Source organism: Heteronotia binoei, chromosome 1 (assembly GCF_032191835.1).
Source record: "Heteronotia binoei isolate CCM8104 ecotype False Entrance Well chromosome 1, APGP_CSIRO_Hbin_v1, whole genome shotgun sequence".
Classification (NCBI taxonomy): domain Eukaryota; kingdom Metazoa; phylum Chordata; class Lepidosauria; order Squamata; family Gekkonidae; genus Heteronotia; species Heteronotia binoei.
This window is the reverse complement of record NC_083223.1, coordinates 33,772,381-33,790,302: the sequence shown is the minus strand read 5'-3', so window position 1 is coordinate 33,790,302 and position 17,922 is coordinate 33,772,381. Positions and strand designations below refer to the sequence as shown.

General features: G+C 42.0%; 1 protein-coding gene across 1 annotated transcript in view; it reads left to right on the top strand.

The window, feature by feature from the left end:
• KLHL29 (kelch like family member 29) overlaps window positions 1–17,922 on the top strand; it is a 713,901-nt gene that overhangs the window by 559,881 nt on the left and 136,098 nt on the right. Inside the window, exons 7-8 of the mRNA XM_060233441.1 lie at window positions 1,820–2,019; window positions 6,739–6,998. Coding sequence (XP_060089424.1) covers window positions 1,820–2,019; window positions 6,739–6,998 — 460 coding nt within the window. The remainder of the gene's footprint in view (window positions 1–1,819; window positions 2,020–6,738; window positions 6,999–17,922) is intronic.

The following is a 17,922-nucleotide window of genomic DNA, read 5'->3' as shown; positions in this document are numbered from 1 at the left end:
GGAACTGGGCCCACTTCCCTCTCCCCCCTCCCCCACCATGTATCTATTTTATTTATTTATTTATTTTGTCTGATAGTTTCACATGCACTAATGCACACTTGAAATGCAGGCGATATTTTGATCACCAAATTGTTTAGCACTTTATGCAGGAAAAACCGATAGGCCACAGTCATGAAACTTCCAGAGGATGGCTCCTGGCTTCCTGTGGCAGAGCTGGTGGTTGTTCCACCACCCCTTTCCCTCCTCCGCTCTAACCATTTTGTCTGTCTATCTCGTCTTGTATTCCGTTCTCAACGCAATGCCATGAGGGGTTTCCTTACTTCTTTTTCTTCCTCCCCCCCTTTAATTTAGTGCCTAAAAAGGGAACAATATATTTTTATGACAAATTTAATATACATGCACAATGTATTGGTTACTTGTAAGCCTTGAGAAAGTCATGCTAAGAACTGTCACCTATCTTGTAGGTTTATTAATAGACAGAACAGCTGGGGGTGGGGACATCACCAATGTCACTGTCTCAATTCCAGGTACAACCCAGAAGTGACAAAAGACAACTCTGGAAATTACTGGAAACTCTATAATAGTTTCCTGCTATAGCAGGAGGCCTGGAAGGCTAGTTATTAAGAAGGGGTGGGGAAGACGGGGTTCCAGGCTTGCGCAAATGGAATGAGTTTGCAGGAGCCATTTTAATGATCTCCCTGTACCCTGCATGCCATTGGTCAGATGTCTAAATGCAATATGCCTTTTAATACAGGAGGCTGCATCCCAGCGGTAGACTTATCTCATATCTCCCCTGCCCCCTCACTCTTGTCATGAGCTTCTTGCTCTATTCATTGACTTTGCTCTGCTGATGCAGAAGTCAAGGGGATGGCTGATAACTCCCACTTGCTGCAGCTCCCTGTGCTTGAGAGCCAGTTTGGTGTAGTGGTTAAGTGCAGTGGTTCTCTCTTACCTGGGAGAACCAGGTTTGATTCCCCACTCCTCCACATGCAGCTGCTGGTGTGGGCTTGGGTCAGCCACAGGTTCTCAGCAGAGCTGTTCTCTCAAGAACAATTCTCAGAGAGCTCTCTCAGCCCCACCTACCTCACAGGGTGTCTGTTGTGGGGAGAGGAAGGGAAAGGAGATTGCAAGCCACTCTGAGACTCCAAGTGAGGGGCGGGGTGTAAATCCAACCTCCTGCTCCTCCTCCTCTTCTTCTTCATGGCATATTGTTCTGGAAGTCCACTTGATCCTCATCAGTGCCTTGCTGGGGACTGCAGGGACACAAAACAATTGCTTCTGAAGACTTTCTTGTTAGTGGAAGCTGGAATACATCCCTAGCTCTTTAAATGTAAGGAAACATTCTAGGTAGTACTTGAAGGAGGCAGTTACAGGGAGGAAAAAGATAACCTTTTTCCACCTAAGAAGCAGGAGGCTTATTTTCCTTTACTTCGTTTTACTGTTCAAAGATGAAGAGATGTGGAATGCAAACTTAAAAATGTATTGCTTCCCTTTGAAAGTTAATCCTATTCCACTTTTTCATTAGTGTCAGCTCATTCTTCTTATTTTTTTTTTTTGTTTGATTTGGTTTGCAATTTTTTGCATGAATATGCAGAGTAGTAATAAACTTGTTTTTGTATGTGCGTGAGACTCTTCTCTTTCAGATCCAGCAATAAAGTCGTTTTTTTTAAGTTCATTTGTTTTTAAAATATAATATTTTTCAACTCTTAAACAAACCAACAAAAACCCCAAGTGTAATGTGATTTTCTAGCGTCAGTAAGTGACAACCTCTAGGGAATTGTTAATGTCCTGTAAGAATTTCCTTGTCTGCTGTTACTAGGTCACCCCGGGACAGTAGCAGAAGTGGAGAGAAGCTGGAGTTGGAATTATCAAATCTCACAGCGGACGTCCTGGAATTACTGCTGGAATTTGTTTACACAGGTTCCTTAGTGATAGATTCTGCCAACGCCAAAACCCTTCTGGAGGCTGCCAGCAAATTCCAGTTCCATACTTTCTGCAAAGTGTGTGTGTCATTTCTAGGTAAGCATTCCTGCTGTTTCTCTCTTCTAAACTTGAGGAGTTTCCATCCTTACAGCAGCCCTGCTTTCAAGTTCAAGATCAAAAGACCATTTGAAATATCACCAAACACCACTTGTCCCTACCTTTTAGTGAAGTGCATCTCTATTTTTAAAAAGACCACCAACTTCATTGAAACATGGTCTGTGCCAGGGATAGAAGCTGTGAATCCACACCACTGGAGAAAGAGAACAGTCTCTAGGGTTGGGAGCAGCGTTCAGCTTCCTGAGAATCTCAGCTTTCCTTTGCAAGCTGTTAGCCCTTATGGTTGCAAGATATGCCAGAGAGTGAATGGGGGATGCCTGCTGAAATCTCAAAGGAGTAGTAAGAACACCCACAGTACTTCATATTTCTGTAATGGCTTCAAGAGGTCAAGTCTCCTGCACATACATTGGGTTGCATCCAAAGGTGATCTTCCACTGGCATAGTGACACTTCTCTTAATGGAGGTAGGCGGGTGCTTTTGGTTTTTCCTCCCTCCTTGGGTCCCACCCATTTTTTATCCCCCCAGTGTTGTTCATGGAAGTCCCCTGAAAGTTCTGTAGGAGCAGAATTTCATGGCATTTAGTGGTTTCAGTGAGCAATGCCAGCTCTCAATCCACAGACTTTGCATTAAGAGTGTTTTTTGGATTCAACCCATAGTCCTGTTGTATCCCTTATAACCATGCTGCTGTGGAGACTTTTGGTCTTGATGCTCTGCTGATTTCTGTGATAAGGCAGCCCACTTTGTCACATCCAGAGGGGGCCTGTCCACTAGGCAGGCCTAGGGAGCAGGCCAGGGAGATGCCATTGGGCTCTTCCCCCCCCCCACCTCTACCTCTGCCTGGGAGGAGAGGCCCCCTCACAGCTGGGAAGAAGCCATGCACTCCTGCTCCACCATACCATCCACACTCTTCCTCCCCCCCCCCCGGGAATGCAGAAAGGGTTGGTACTTCTTGAGAAAACATAAACCCTGGAATGGTTCTTCAGCGTGGCTTCTGATAGGACAGAGTTTGGCAAGGGACAGATATCAGGAATTACAAGGCATTTGTGACCCCTGTTCCTTGGAGAAAGGTTGGTACAAAAATGTATATAACAATAGAGTTAAAGTGGAACTTTTACATTCCTCCTGGAGGACAGATGTTCTTGTGTTCCTGTATTTTGTACTAGAACATCACACATAAGGAGACAGTGCAAATGTATCAGGTGGATTTAGTGATGGGACAATGGAAATGATGTTGTGTGATGTAGGTGTCTTGGCCAATTTCTCTGGCCATCCCTGAAAACTCCATATTAAGTTCATGGAGTTTTTGGGTACACCCAGAGTGTCATTTGATGTGTTTACATTACATCTGTGGTTTGGGGCAGATGTGACGTCACACTTCAATGACACCATTTCCTCCTCCCGACTTTTATTCTGCCAGTCCAGGCAGCAAGGACAGAAGACTGGCCCACCAGCGGGAGCTCTTCTGCCATAAGCAGGCAAATGGTGAGCCTAATTCTATCCCACTTCACTTTCCTTTAGCACAGGAAGTTTTCTGCTAGAAGAACACTTGCATAGTAGTGTAACCCATTTATGATGTTAATGGAGGAGCACAGAACCAGGAAATGCAAAGCACTTCTGCTTCCCGTTAGCCTCTTTCCCCGCCCCCGTCTGCCATGTCCAAATTGCACACAGCTGGCTATTGCCTGGCATTTTCCTTACTAGATTCTCTTTAAAAGCTGCCCTCCAGTGTGTTTTAAATTAATAGACTTTATGGCTTTTGTAATGATCCATAGCTATGCCCAAGCACATTATCTCTAAAGGTTCAGCTACTATAACAAAATACATTTATTTCCACTAAATCAATGTGAGGGTTTTTTTGTTTTCCAATACTTAATATTTGGATTCAGTGAACCGTATTAACGGTTATGGAATAGGGGAGAGCTGGCTGTTAAGTTTCATTATATATGAGGAACTACCAGAGGTTTGTATTCTCATTTGGAGAATTCATAAAGCATAATTGCTTATTTTTATTTATAGCTCTTGCTGGATTGAGCATCTGAGATAGCGGAATGGTTTTGCTATGTGGAAAGTTTAGGGGAAAGCATTTGGGTTAGCCTCATTTTTCATTTTTGCATTGCCTAAGCTAAGCATCACATAAACTATTTCCAGTATTCTTGTAAGAGCCACCAATAGGAAAGCAGGTTTGCTCTTCCCAATATGTCAAGGAGGCAAATAGTTCATTTGTTTGTATTTGGTATATTCCACCATTATTTCCTGCCCTTGAATGGCTCTAAGTAAACTAGAAATTGCAAAGGGTGCTCAAAACAATTCCTTCCTTGTATACAATCCTGTAATAACTTTGATTTTTAAAAAAATCTCAAGAATCCAGTTCTTGAGACTGTTTTTTCCAAACTATGGGCATTCCCATGAAAATTTGCAATACAGATACAAAGAAATGTGTTGATAAAGGAAAGATAACATCATTTGGCCATTTAATTGAAGCAAGCAGCACTAATAAATATCCCATTTTGGTGAAGAGGAAAACACTATTAAAAAATTAGTGGGGCTTTCTCCAACAGAGTGCAGATGTCACTGTGCTGTCCTAAGTCATTGGTCCTAGAAGGATGTAACTTTTCTTAGGTTGGCACTGTTGGTCTCTTAAACAGTGAATCTTTGGGACTAGGGCTCAAGTATTATTTCCTGGGTCAGCTTGTAACCTCCCCTGTACCATTCTGTTCTACGGCCATGGCCACACCACGGGCTCAGGGCAGCATCAAGCCAACCCAGAAGTGAGCCGGCTGGAAAAGGAGCACCCGGGAGCATGCAGACTGCGTATAGGCCACGAGCGCCCTGGAGTAGCATCCAGAGTGCTCATGTGCCTGTCTGCTACTTCCCGGGCACTTCCCGACCATCCAGATGGCCGGGGAGGCACCTTGGAGCCGCCTCAGATATTTCTGAGGCGGCTCCCATCCAGACCAGGACAGGGTGCGTACCAGAAGGGGACAGCAGGCAGATGTGCGCATGCTTTTTAAATCTGCTCACCTGCTGTCCCCAGGGCGGCTTAAACCATCCATTTGTAAGCAGCCTACCAGTACCATTTTTTCATCCTGTCCTTCCCTGAATGGTGTCAATGGCTGTCTTTTCCTTAATCTTTGAAACAGTCCTGCACAGTAGATGAAGCAGATCAATAGCGACTGGCACACAGTCACCTGGGTTTGAAACTAGGCCTCCCTTTTCCTAGGCCAACATTTTAACTATCATATCATACTGCTTTTCATGAATCATGAAAGAAACTTTCCTATTTTATTTCCCAAATGTCATCAGTATTATGAGAATGAGCTCTCAGCCTAGCATAAGTCCCTAGAACTCACGTGATAGGATCATCTTTCATCATGCTTTAGCCCCCGCCTCACCACCCACTGGCAAACACTTATGTAACACATACCCACAATGCCATCATAAGCAGAGTTACACCCTTCTGAAACTTCTCAGATGTCAACAGGTATCGCCCTTTTGCTTTTTCATCAACCATATAAAGATTAGAAACTCTTTTAAACACAGAAGCTGAGTATCTCATGGAACTGAATTCTTCCCACCTCACACATTTTTCTCTCTTTCTGTGCTCCCACAGAATCATGGTTTGCCCACAACTAATTGTATATCAGCTTAATGTAGGCTTGAATTAGAGACTACAAGCGATTATTCCTTCTTTCCTCCCTTTTATCCATCTCTACTCTTGTGAGCCTATGTGCTTTCTCTTTACAGGCATATCTTTGTGCTAATTTATATGTTTACATTGTTGAATTTTCTCTTTTGCAAATATTTGGATGGGTCTATGGTCATTTGATCCAGCTTTCATGCCTGGGACAAAGTCCTTCCTACCCACGTCCCCTAACAGGTTCTCAGTTGCAGTGTACAGAAGCTAAATCCAGAGCTTCATCCCCACAGCATTGAATGTTGTGCTATAGCAGCGATTTGAAGCTAGATTTTCTTCCTGTGGACCAGAAAATCCAGTTGTGAATGGTTGCTGTTGCAGAGTGAAAACACCATTTGCAAACAATGTGTGGGTACAGCCCACGACAGAGAGAGAGAGAGCTTTGCAAGGCTGTGCCTAACACAAGACATATATTTAGTGGAATATGCCAAAGTGGTGATGGAAAAAGCCATCAAGTTGCAGCCAATATATGGCAACACTGTTTGGTTTTCAAGCCAAAAGACATTCAGACTGATCCCCCACTAGGCTTGTTCCGGCAACTGAGCTCTTTTTCCTCCCAACGCTTCCGTCTGATTTCGCACAAGTTGCCCTGGCGCTGCAACTCGCCCCGCCTCTTTTCCATGGCAAGCAGGATCCTCTGAAAAGTGGTTTCTGCTTGCTGCAGGAAGGAGGCGAGGCAAGTTGAAGCCCCAGGGCAGCTTGTGTGAAATCAGACAGAATTTTCAGGGCGGGGGGAGAGCATCAATGCCAGAACACGTCTAGTGGGGAAACAGTCTCAGAGGTGATTTGCCATTGTCTGCCTCTGCATAGCAACCCTGGACTTCCTTTGGTCGTCTCCCATCCAAGTACTAATCAGAGCCAATCCTGGTTGGCCAATACAGCTATGTACATGAACTGTGGCAAATGATGGTGCTTGTCATCAAGCAAATTACGTGATTTTTTTAAAAAAAACCCTTTCTTCCTTCCCTCTGCCCTCCCCTTTGTGTTCCACAAATTCCTTTTAGAAAAACAATTGACTGCTATCAACTGTTTAGGAATCTTAGCCATGGCTGAAGCAATGCAGTGCAGTGAGCTCTACAACATGGCAAAGGCCTATGCCCTGCAGATCTTTCCTGAGGTGGCCACTCAGGATGAGATTCTCAACATCTCAAAGGATGACTTCATTTCCTACATGTCCAACGACAGTCTGAACACGAAAACAGAAGAGCTGGTTTATGAAACAGTGATCAAGTGGATTAAAAAAGACGTGGCACACAGAGCCCAGGTAAATGGGGGATTCTCTTAGACAGTCCTCTCCCCTCTCTCATCCATCTTTTAAAATATACTGTTGTTTGAAATCCAGCCTCCTTATCCCTAAATGAAAAAAAGTAGAAAAGATGTAATAACAGCAAAGAGAAAACAAAAGGTATGCGGAAAATTTCTGTATTTTCATCCTTTAAATTTGCTGCATGTTTCTTATGTAAAACAGTTTAGCCTGTGATAGCTCTGAGAATTTAGCTTTGTATGATAATATCCATACTAAAAATGGGAGGCAGATTTCTAAAGTGACATGTTTTCTGGAATAGCAAGACATGAATCATCAGTAATGTTCTAGGCACCAGAAGTTAATCAAATGGCTGCTTTACAGTGCCACCTTAAGCAGAATGTCTGTTGAAGTCTGTAAATGTGGAAAGGGGCAATTCTGCTAAGGATTGGACTGTTACAGACTTGTAATACTGAGAGGAGCTACACTATATCTGATCTGGCTGTGCTGGTGCCAGTATATATTTATGGGGGCTACCTTCTCTGGACAGTTATTCTGCTGTGCAGTTGACCTTAACCAAGATAAGGGATCAGATTAGAGTTATAAATACTGTCTGGTTTTAAGAACAGCAGTAGTAAAATGTTATCCTTGGACTAAAAGAATTACAGCAGCAGCACATCAATTTGCCAGTTGCCTTAGCTGATTAAGATTTGTTGCAAGCTAACTTCACACTTTATCGACCCCGGAGACATAAGACCCAGCTCTGTGATCAAGCAGCCACCTATTTGTTTGGGACACCACCCCTGAAGGAAGCTGTGGGATGGTATTCTTATCTTGTTCAAAACTTGACTAGGGGAAAGGGACACCGTTATTTTACATACTTCCTGGACTCTATGCTATCATAGTGCAATATGCACATTAGCAAATGATATCAGTTTGTATATCTTATGATGTGACAGCAGCCTTCTCTTTAAACTTTGATTCAGAATTCAGCCCATTCTTTAAATAAACAACAATAAAAAATCCAGAAGATAGAAGACCTGTCTCCTATCCAATGAAGTGAGCTCTGAATCTTGAAACCTTATACCGTGGAAATCTTGTGGGTCTTCATATCTTAGTTTTGGGGGTTTTTACCACAGACCAGCAGGGTTACCCATCTGAAACTATTTCCCTTGTGTAATAGTTATAGTTGGGGGTCAGGGTTTGCTACCAGACAGTGCTTTGTAATACTTGTGGGTGTGGCTGTATTCACGCTATACTAAATAATGTGTTTTGCAACTGGATTTTTGCTGTTCTTACAAGTTAAAAATCCAGTTGTAAAACACACTATTTAGTGTAGTGTGAATGCACCCAGTGTGTGTGTGAAAAATTCTGTCAAGTCGCAGCGGAATTGCAGCACCCCCATAGGGTTTTCAAGGCCAAGAGACGAAGACAGGTAATTTGCTCCTTCCTCCAGGGTGGTCTCCCATCCATTTACTAGCCTTGGCCAACCCTGCTTATCTTTTAAGATCAGGCTAGTCTGGACCAACCAAGTAAGGGCCTTTTTTATACCACATACACATTATTGTGTGTAATTCAAATAGGACAGTATTTCCCAAAAGATGTGCAAACCCCTTGAGGCCCTAATAGTAATTGAGGGAATCCACAAGTTTTTTTCTTTTAAAGACAGAGGACAAACTCTTCTTGAGCCATCTATGTAATGTGGAAATCCTTTCAGTTTTCTATGAACGAAGACAGGGACTGAGTAATTGAAACTGATTGATTGACAGGGACTGTACACCACAGGTGAAGGGGATCATGGCTCAGTTCTAAGCCCTGAAGTGTAGTCATCATAGTAAATGTAGTATTAAACTGAGCTGGATTTTATTCTGTTTTCCTGTGCAACAGATTTTACCATGCCGACTGAGAGATGCCACTCTTTCTCTGTAGACAATGAAGAAACAGTATGGTGTAGTGATTAGACCATCAGGCTAGGAGCTAGGGGAACCCCATTCAGATGTTGCAGAAGCTTGCCAGATGACCTTGGACTAGACTCACACTCTCAGGCAAACCTAATTCACAAAGTTTTAGTGAGGATGAAATGGAGAAGGGGAGGATAATTATTTGAGCTGTTTTGGGGGGCCCCATTGGGGAAGATAAGAAGATTAAAAATAAATAAAAATAAATACATTGCCAATCCCAATTTCCAGTTGAATACCAAAATAATAGTTTTTGTATCTTCTGCTTTCCTAATTCTAGGTTTCCTTAAGATTATTTTACCCAGAATTAGAGAATGCCAGTGTTGCATATCTTCTGAATTTCTGCCTGTGAAAAGCCTGAAATAATAAGTTGATCTTTAGATGCATAATCAAGATAACTATTCTTTTAGTGCAAATCCCAATATTTTAATTCAGAAATGCTAATTTTCATTAAAGTAGCTTCCTCACCTTTCTTTTGTGCAAATGATGTTGCGTTGCCCTAGCACATCAAAACTTCATTGCTTTTTGTGAAATCATCTTCTAAGAAGTGATCACTCCAAGTGAGCTTTATATCTTACATTGTATCCCTTGATCTCCTTCAGGAGTATATAAGGGTTGAAATATTATGAGTGAACAACACTCTGCAATGGGAAGGATGAGATTATTTGGGAAAGTACCTTATTAGGCAGGTTCCTGATGTAGTTGGGGCAGGACAATTTGACAGGAAGTCCCCGCATCAGTTGAATAAGAACCCTGAACAGTGAGTCAGCTGGAGCAGTAGGTCACTGCTGTCCCTGACATTACGTAAGCTTTTGCCAAGATATGTGCTTGCAGATTCACAAGCATGAAAGTACTGATGTTATTGCCTACCCCCACACCAACAAAAGGACCCCTTGTTCTCTGAATACCTGTGCACTGAAGTTGGCATCCCTGAATTTCACCCTGGGAACTCACTGCCATTTTGTTGAGTAAGTTTCCACCAGGAAGCTCCCTCAGGGACATGATTATACTCAGGGTCACCATGGTGCACAGGGGTGGGGGGGTGCCTGCCTTCACCCTATGCCTTTTTTCTAACAACAAAAAGGAAACTGCTACTCAGCCTCCATCCATCCCATCCACTAGCTTTTGCCCAGCTCAACCGTTTAGGGCAGAATTTTTTTTGTAGCAGGATCTCCTTTGCGTATTAGGCCACACACCCCTGATGTAACCAATCCTTCAAGAGCTTACAGGGCTCTTAGTACAGGGCCTACTGCAAGTTCTTGGAGGATTGGCTACATCAGGGGTGTGTGGCTTAATATGCAAAGGAGTTCCTGCTACAAAAAAAGTCCTGGTTTAAGGTAATTTGGTATTTGACATCTCTCACAAAGAGAACTTAAAATTCTAGCAAATTGGACTTAAACTGTGAGGCCTTTGTGAGCTTCCTTGTGGAGAAAGTCCTGTCACTCCACTGCAATCTCCTAGCCAACTTTGATACAGTTAGTGAACTGGAGGCCCCTTGGCTGTTTTTGGATTCAATTTTCAACTCTTTCAGTCAGCTCTCACTGTCTGATGTCAATAGAAATCTGGGTGCTGCATGGCCAACCGTGTGCCACTTAGACCCATGTCCTTCCTGGTTAGTGAAAGCAGGCAGGAATAGGATATAGGCCCCCTTTAGTGGAGATAATCAATCCGATTACTGTAATCCAGTAATTATCACTGTACACGGGCCTGCCCTTGAAGCTGACCTGGAAACTCCAGCTAATGCAGAACCCACATGTAGCTCATATCTCTCCTGAGCTGCAGGAGCTGCATTGGCTTCCATTGGAGTACCTGAGCACCTTATAGGTGCTGGTACTAACCTTTAAGGCCCTTAACAGTCAGGGACCCATGTACCTTCAGGACCACCTCTCCTAGTATACCCCCAAGAAGACCTTGTGCTCCAGTGACCAACATCTGTTGGTGGTCCCCAGCCCAAGAGATATCCAGCTGTCCTCAACTAGGGCCAGAGACTTTCTGTCCTGCCCCAACCTAGTGGAACTCTCTGCCAATTTCCATTCAGGCCTTATGGGAATTTCTACCATTCCACATGGCCTGCAATGTAGAGATGTTCTGCCAGTAGCAGTGGAAGACCCAAGTCATGTGGGAGGAGTCCAGCAATGCAGCACTTTTCTGTATAATCACTATTTCAGTTAAGACAATGCTGACCTGAAAAGGTCTAGGGGAGGTGTCCTTACCAAATGACTTAACTATATTCTAATTTAGCAAAGCACCCTGAGGGAAAACACATATTTTAGAGGTTCCCAGGAAATAAGATTTGAAGTGACTCTACATTAACTTAATGTATCTATGATAATAATAACAAATGACAGTTTGGGAATGGAGATATTCAGTAAGAAAAAGAAAGACATGACCCTTTGGGATGACTATCAGCCAGTGGCACAAAAAAACTCTTATAGAACTCCCCCCCCCCATAGGAATAAATCATGGGTGAGAGTTATTGTGCAGTTATTGCTGATTCCCTCCTCCTTCCTCTGGTGGTGATTTAAATTTTTAAAAGATAGCCTTCATTTGTTGGCTTTTGCCGCTGCTGCCACCTGGCCTTTTCCACTCTCCCTTTCATGTGGCAGGGACTGTTTTTCAACACTACCTTCTAGTCTCTCCTTCTTCTGAAGTGCAGTTTTAGTTTATTGTGGCATCTTTATTTGTTTTGCCTGCCTTTGGTTTCACGCATCCCTTCATTTTTGTCACATGGGTTTTAATTTTTTTGTATTTGTTTCTGCTGAGCCTGAATGTACCGTTTTTGCAGTTGAATCACTCTTTGAAAAATTCCAGGTACCTGAGCTTCTTTCATGCACAGCCTAACAGATAAATCAGCTTTCAAGGATGATTGTACTAACTTTTCCACCCTTCACCTTTCTGTATCCTGCTGGCTTACAATAGGCTTCCTAGTCACACAGAGGTGTATTTTCTAATAGTAAAAAGTGTTCCTTTTCAGATTTCTTCTACAGAAGCACTGCCTTTTAATTTTTATAATGGCATCCTTGGTTTTCGGGAAGAGATTGCTTGGGAGGAGGAGTGTGCGAAGTTGGGCTCAGTAGTCTTGAGTATGTGTGACAGAAACACTCACACACAAGGACATGGATATATCAATGATGATACTTTGTGAGCAAGAAAAATCAGGCACTGGCAACTTTTTAAGTTCCTTTTAAATTCTGAATCCAACACCTTTCAGAAGGAAGAGCACAGTATTTTTCAGAATTATTCCTGCTGTTTCCATCTGTAGCATGAGAAGTTTCCCAGCAATAGGTGCCAGTGAAGTGAGCCGTGCAACCTTTTTCTAAGGCCTGTGTTTTTACACGACATATGAGAAAGAGAGAGCTTGAGAAATAAATCATGCTTAATTTGGGTGGAGAAATCCCTAAAACCTCCAAAGGAAATTTAGAGTACTAGTAAGAAGCCAAAAGTTAAAAGCAGCAATAGTTAAAGACAAAAGTACACGTGTTTATTACAAAAGCATATAACAATCTTGTAGGAGCCCAAATGAAGCCTCATAAAATCATTGGAGAAATCCCTAGCTGCAATGCAGAACAACGGTTTGAACAAGCCCACCAACTTCTCGGCAAGTCGGCTCACAAAGCTCCATGGGAGTGCCTTTGTTGTCTTTCTTGCAGCCATGGACTGCCGCCACTTCTCCTTGACATATGTCAATTTGCATACATGATTCACACTCATTTATTTATTTATTTATTTCCTGCCTTGCTTCCCAATTGGGGGGGCAACCCAAAGCAGCTTATATTGTTCTCCTTTTCCCAGTTTTGTCCTTATAACAACCCTGTGAGGTATGTTAAACTAAGAGGGTGCGAGTGGTCCAAGGTCATTTAACAAGCTTCCCTGGCAGAGTGGGGATTTGAACCTGGGTTTCCGGGGATCCTAGTCTGACACTGTAACCACTGTATCATCCTGGCTGTCAAAGGCTATATGGATAGGCATTGATTCTGAATCTGACAACACGTAAGTATAAAGCCCAGAAGGAAGAAAGAAAAAACTTGATTGCTCTGCTAGGGAGCATGAATACACTTGTTATAGCCATCACGTCTGCATTAAATTCTACCCTGCAGCTGCTGGCTGTATGCTGTAAGTTGTTCTTAAATAGCATCCTGTCACAAATTGGTAAGTTTGGTGGACTTTTGCAGAAGAGTACCAGTAAAATTATCTGATCGCCATATATTACCAGGGAATCATGGAATTCTTTCATAAGTAAACAGCAGCAACAACCAGTAGTCATGTAGCTCCTTAAGACTAACAATATTTCTTTTTAACTTTAAGTTTTCCTGGTCTAGACCCCATTCCCTCAGATACTGTAGTCACCAGGCTTGTCTTTTATGAGAGCTACTAGTAATGAAAATTATCCTCAGCTACATCTCCTCATCCCTCCTTTTCCCAGCATATTACCACCTTTAGTTCTGTCCAAGAAACAAAACATTCAGATCTGCATAGCCCAAGCTAGCCCAGTCTCGTCAGATCTTGGAAGCTATGCAGGGTCAGCCCTGGTTAGTAGTTGAATGGGAGACCACCAAAAGAAGTCCAGGGACACTATCCAGAGGCAGACAATGGCAAACCACCTCCGAATATCTCTTGCCTTGAAAATGCTACCTACAGGGTTGCCATAAATTGTCTCTAACTTGAGGGCAAACAAACACATCAAAAAAAACCAACAACAACAGAACATGGACTAGGAAGATCAACTAAGCAGGGCAAAGAAAAGTCCTATAAAATAAAAGGGGGTGGGGGTTAAAGAAAAGAAAAGCCTTGAGCAGATCTTTTCACAGTCTTTTCTTGGGAATTCATGAGCTACTCTGCAGCAGCTGTTGCTCACAAGAAGACCACCAGGTTTTTAAACCCCACTTTTCTCTACTTCAAGGAGTCTGAAAGTGGCTTACAATCACCTTCTCTGCCTCTCCCCACAACAGTCACCTTGTGAGGTAGGTGGGGCTGAGAGAGTTCTCAGAGGAGTGGGAGTGATCAAAGGTCACTCAGCAGGCTTCATGTGGAGGAGTAGAGAATCAAATCCAGTTCTCCAGATTAGAGGCTGATGCTCTTAACTTCTGCACCATTCTTCCTGTTGGAAACCTCTGCTCCAGTGGGCTTGTAGACTGTGAAAGGTGATTCCAGAAAAGCAGCATTTTTGTTAGTCTTTAAGGTACCAGATGACTACTGTGTATTTCTGGAGCAGGGGTGGCCAAACTGTGGCTCTTTTACACATATTGTTCACCTCCCAGAGGTTGAGGAGGAACTTAATGCAGGCTTACTCTCAAGTAAGCATGCATAGCATCAGGACTTCAGTTAGCCTCTGAGTGCTGACCCATAGCTGGTGACAGTTTCTGCTGTGTGTGAAGTGGGAAAGGAAGGGGGAATAGGTAGGCTTGCAAGAGGTTGTCTGGAGACACAAAGCAGGGAAAGAGAGTGCAAGAACTGAGGGAGAAAAGCAAGTACATAGGGGAGGGATGCTGCTGGCCATGCCGTCAAGTTCAATTGGACACCACTTAAGATTCCCTGCCCTTCCCTGCTGGATGAATGGAGTGACTGAATGCAGCCACCACCAAGAAGGGCAGTGTGTGTTTCCTTCTCCTGCTGAGACCCAAAAATTATGCTGGTCTTATGTGGCCTTTCCCTATGCTGGATAGTTATTCCCAGCTTTTGTTTTTTAAAAAGTCTCCTTCTAGCACACTTATATGTATTCGTGTTTCAAACGATTTTTATTAGTAACATATGGTAATATATTCATTTTCTTACATCCTTAATAACTACTTTTTCCTCTATCTCATATATTACTTTCTACCTACCCCTCCCCCCGTTACTTGACCCCCACTGGTGTACTATACTTAAAACATTATTATTAAAGGTACCCTTAATTAATAAGAACCAAAATTCATATCCTCCTCCCTCTTATTCATTATCAAAAATTGTCCAATGCCCTTTTATTTTCCACTCTTTTTCTACATATCTTCTAAACTTCTTCCACTCCAGCTTGAATACTTCTAGATCATAGTCTCTTAATGTTCTTGTTAACTTGTCCATTTCACTCCGTGTCATAACTTTTACAATCCAATCCCATTTCTCTGGTATTTTTTCTTACTTCCACAACTGTGCATACAGTGTCCTAGCAGCTGAGAGCAAATACAAGATTTGAGTCCTATCTTCTTTTGGAAATTTTTCCATTTGTAATCCCAACAGAAAAGTCTCTGCAACTTTGTTAAATTCGTATCCCAAGATCTTAGAAATCTCTTGTTCAATCATCTGCCAATACATTTTTGCTCTTTCACAAGTCCACCACATATGGTAGAAAGAACCTTCATGTTTTTTACATTTCCAACATCTGTCCGGCATCTTGTTATTCATCTTTGCCAACTTTTTAGGAGTCATATACCATCTATACATCATCTTAAAACAGTTTTCTTTGATACTCTGACATGTTGAGAGTTTCATAGAGTTCCTCCACAAATATTCCCATGTATCCATCTGTATTTCTTTATTTACATTAATTGCCCACTTAATCATTTGAGATTTCACTACTTCATCTTCCGTAGACCATTTTAAAAGTAACATAAATTTTCGAAATTAATTTTTCATTATCTCCAAGCAGAACTTTTTCCATTTCCGTTTGTTCTCATCTTATTCCTTCAGTTTTGATATCACTTTCCACCAAACTCTTTGTTTCATTTGAAACCAATCATACTTATAATTCAGCTCCTCAGCAGTTTTCAACTCTATTTTAGTGCTTTGTATTTTTAATAATTGATTGTATTACATCCATTTTCCCTCTCGTAGCTCAGCTGTTATTTTTATTACTTCTGCAGGCACTATCCATAGTGGTTTTCTCTCATCTTATACTTCATCCAGATATTTAGCAAATTACTTCTTATGTAATGGTGAGAGAAAAAACCATCCATCTTTTTCTTCCCATAGTACATATAAGCGTGCCAGCCGAATTTATTTCCATGACCTTCCAACGTTAAAAGTTTTTTATTCAATAATGTCACCCAGTCTTTTATCCACACCAAACAAACTGCTTCATGATATAGTCTTAAATCTGGTAATTGGAATCCTCCTCTTTCTTTAGCGTCTGTTAAAACTTTCATTTTAATCCTTGGTTTCTTTCCAGCCCATACAAATTCTGAAATCTTTCTTTGCCATTTATTAAATTGTTTACTATCTTTCACAATCAGGATAGTTTGGAATAAATACAGTATTCTCGGCAAAATGTTCATCTTAATTGCAGCTATTCTCCTCAATATCCTTTCTTATTTCTTTTTTAGAGGCAGTTATCATTTCTTTCACCCCCTTCATTATCCTGGCTTCCATTGCATCTAGCTGGGCTTGCATTTTCTCCATTGAAGCAGACCTCGTACGAATTTGCTTCGGATCTGACTTGTAAAAAAGATCAAAAAATTTTATCTCACCAAATTAAATTTGGACCATCAGGTTTGATAGAGTGAAGCTTGCCCTTTCCAATAAACCCAATTTCGCTGTCCTCGGAGCCTCACAGGCTCAGATATTAATGTTTAAAGTTTTTGTTTTCCCCAAAATGGAAGACGCAACTTTTGCTTCACTTTAAAAAAATTTCCTTCTTTTCCCTTTATCCAGTTCAGATCTTCTTCACCACTGTCCAGTAGTCCTTATTTTAAAATTACCAATTCAATTAACTCCACCAATTTTTAATGTCCCAATCACTTTAGAAACGCTGTTAAAACTTTGTCCTCCCAACAATGGCTGCCGATGTTTCTTTCTGATATTATAATCCTAGAGTAGGCTGTTTACTTCTTTTACTTCCTTCTTCTTACTCTGGTACTTCCTGCTTTTCCTGCCACCACGTCTCGTTTTGCTGTTAGAGAAATCTCACGATGTCTGACGTACTTCCTGTGTTTACTGTGAGTGCTGCAGATCTATGACGATGGGGCTACTTCCTCAACCGCAGACAGACAAAACAATAAATTCCTTTCTCCTTTTAGCACTGTCTTTAAAATTTACAAAGTTTAAATTTAGCCCCTTTTCTTCTCCTCCTTTCAGGCTTCCATTATATCCAACTCCCACCTTTTAATTTTGCTTTGTTTAGCTATACTTAGTCCCGGAGTGAAAAGATAGCAATCAATACCTTTTTTTGTAGTTTATCCAAATCGACACCAGTTTTTTGTAGATTAGATGTTTAAAGTTGTAAAAGAAGACTTGGATCCTGTCAAGCTTAAGTCAAATAAATGACTCTGGAAACTTCTGTAGATGTTGAATATGCAACTTCTCTCCGGAGATCCCTCAAAGCCTCAAAGGAGCCCCCTCTGGGACTCCCTTTCAGCCAAGGTAAGTGTCCTCAAAGTATCTGTGCATATCTTGGACAATTCTCTAGCTGAGAAAAGTAGGCAGAAGGCATTAGTTTGCCTTTTACTACCCCGAACAGAAGTGCCAGCCTGCCCCCGTTAAGGAAAGCAGCTCAGCTCGCCATTTTCCGATCCCGGAAGTCTCCAGCATACATTTATGTATTATCCTTCTGTGCAAAGAGAGTATTAAGAGTTTTAACAAAAACGTGTGTGATATTCGTTCACATCTTGTGGCTCTCAAACATCTGATGTTTATTCTAGTGGGTCTTCTGTTAAGCAAGTTTGGCCACCCCTGTTAGGGAGCAACAGGCTAACATGGCTGCTCCTCTGGAAGATTACTAATTCTTCTGCAAAATGTGCAGCCTCAGGAAGGTTATAAAAGGTTTGTTCTTAGAGCATATATGGTGATATAGAATCCTGTACAAAACACTGCATTTCTGCAGCAGCTGTGCTGGAGGATCATGTGGGAAAGTGTTCATTGAAAGTAGAAATGTATATGACTGGCTCTCAGGTGGAAAGCAGTCTTCATATGTCAGCTATGTATACATACACACCAGTATCACAGTGGGATCCAGTTCCATCCTGCATGGGTCTTATGTTTGACATTTTTACCTTCTTGTGTCCTGAGAATCCTGTTTA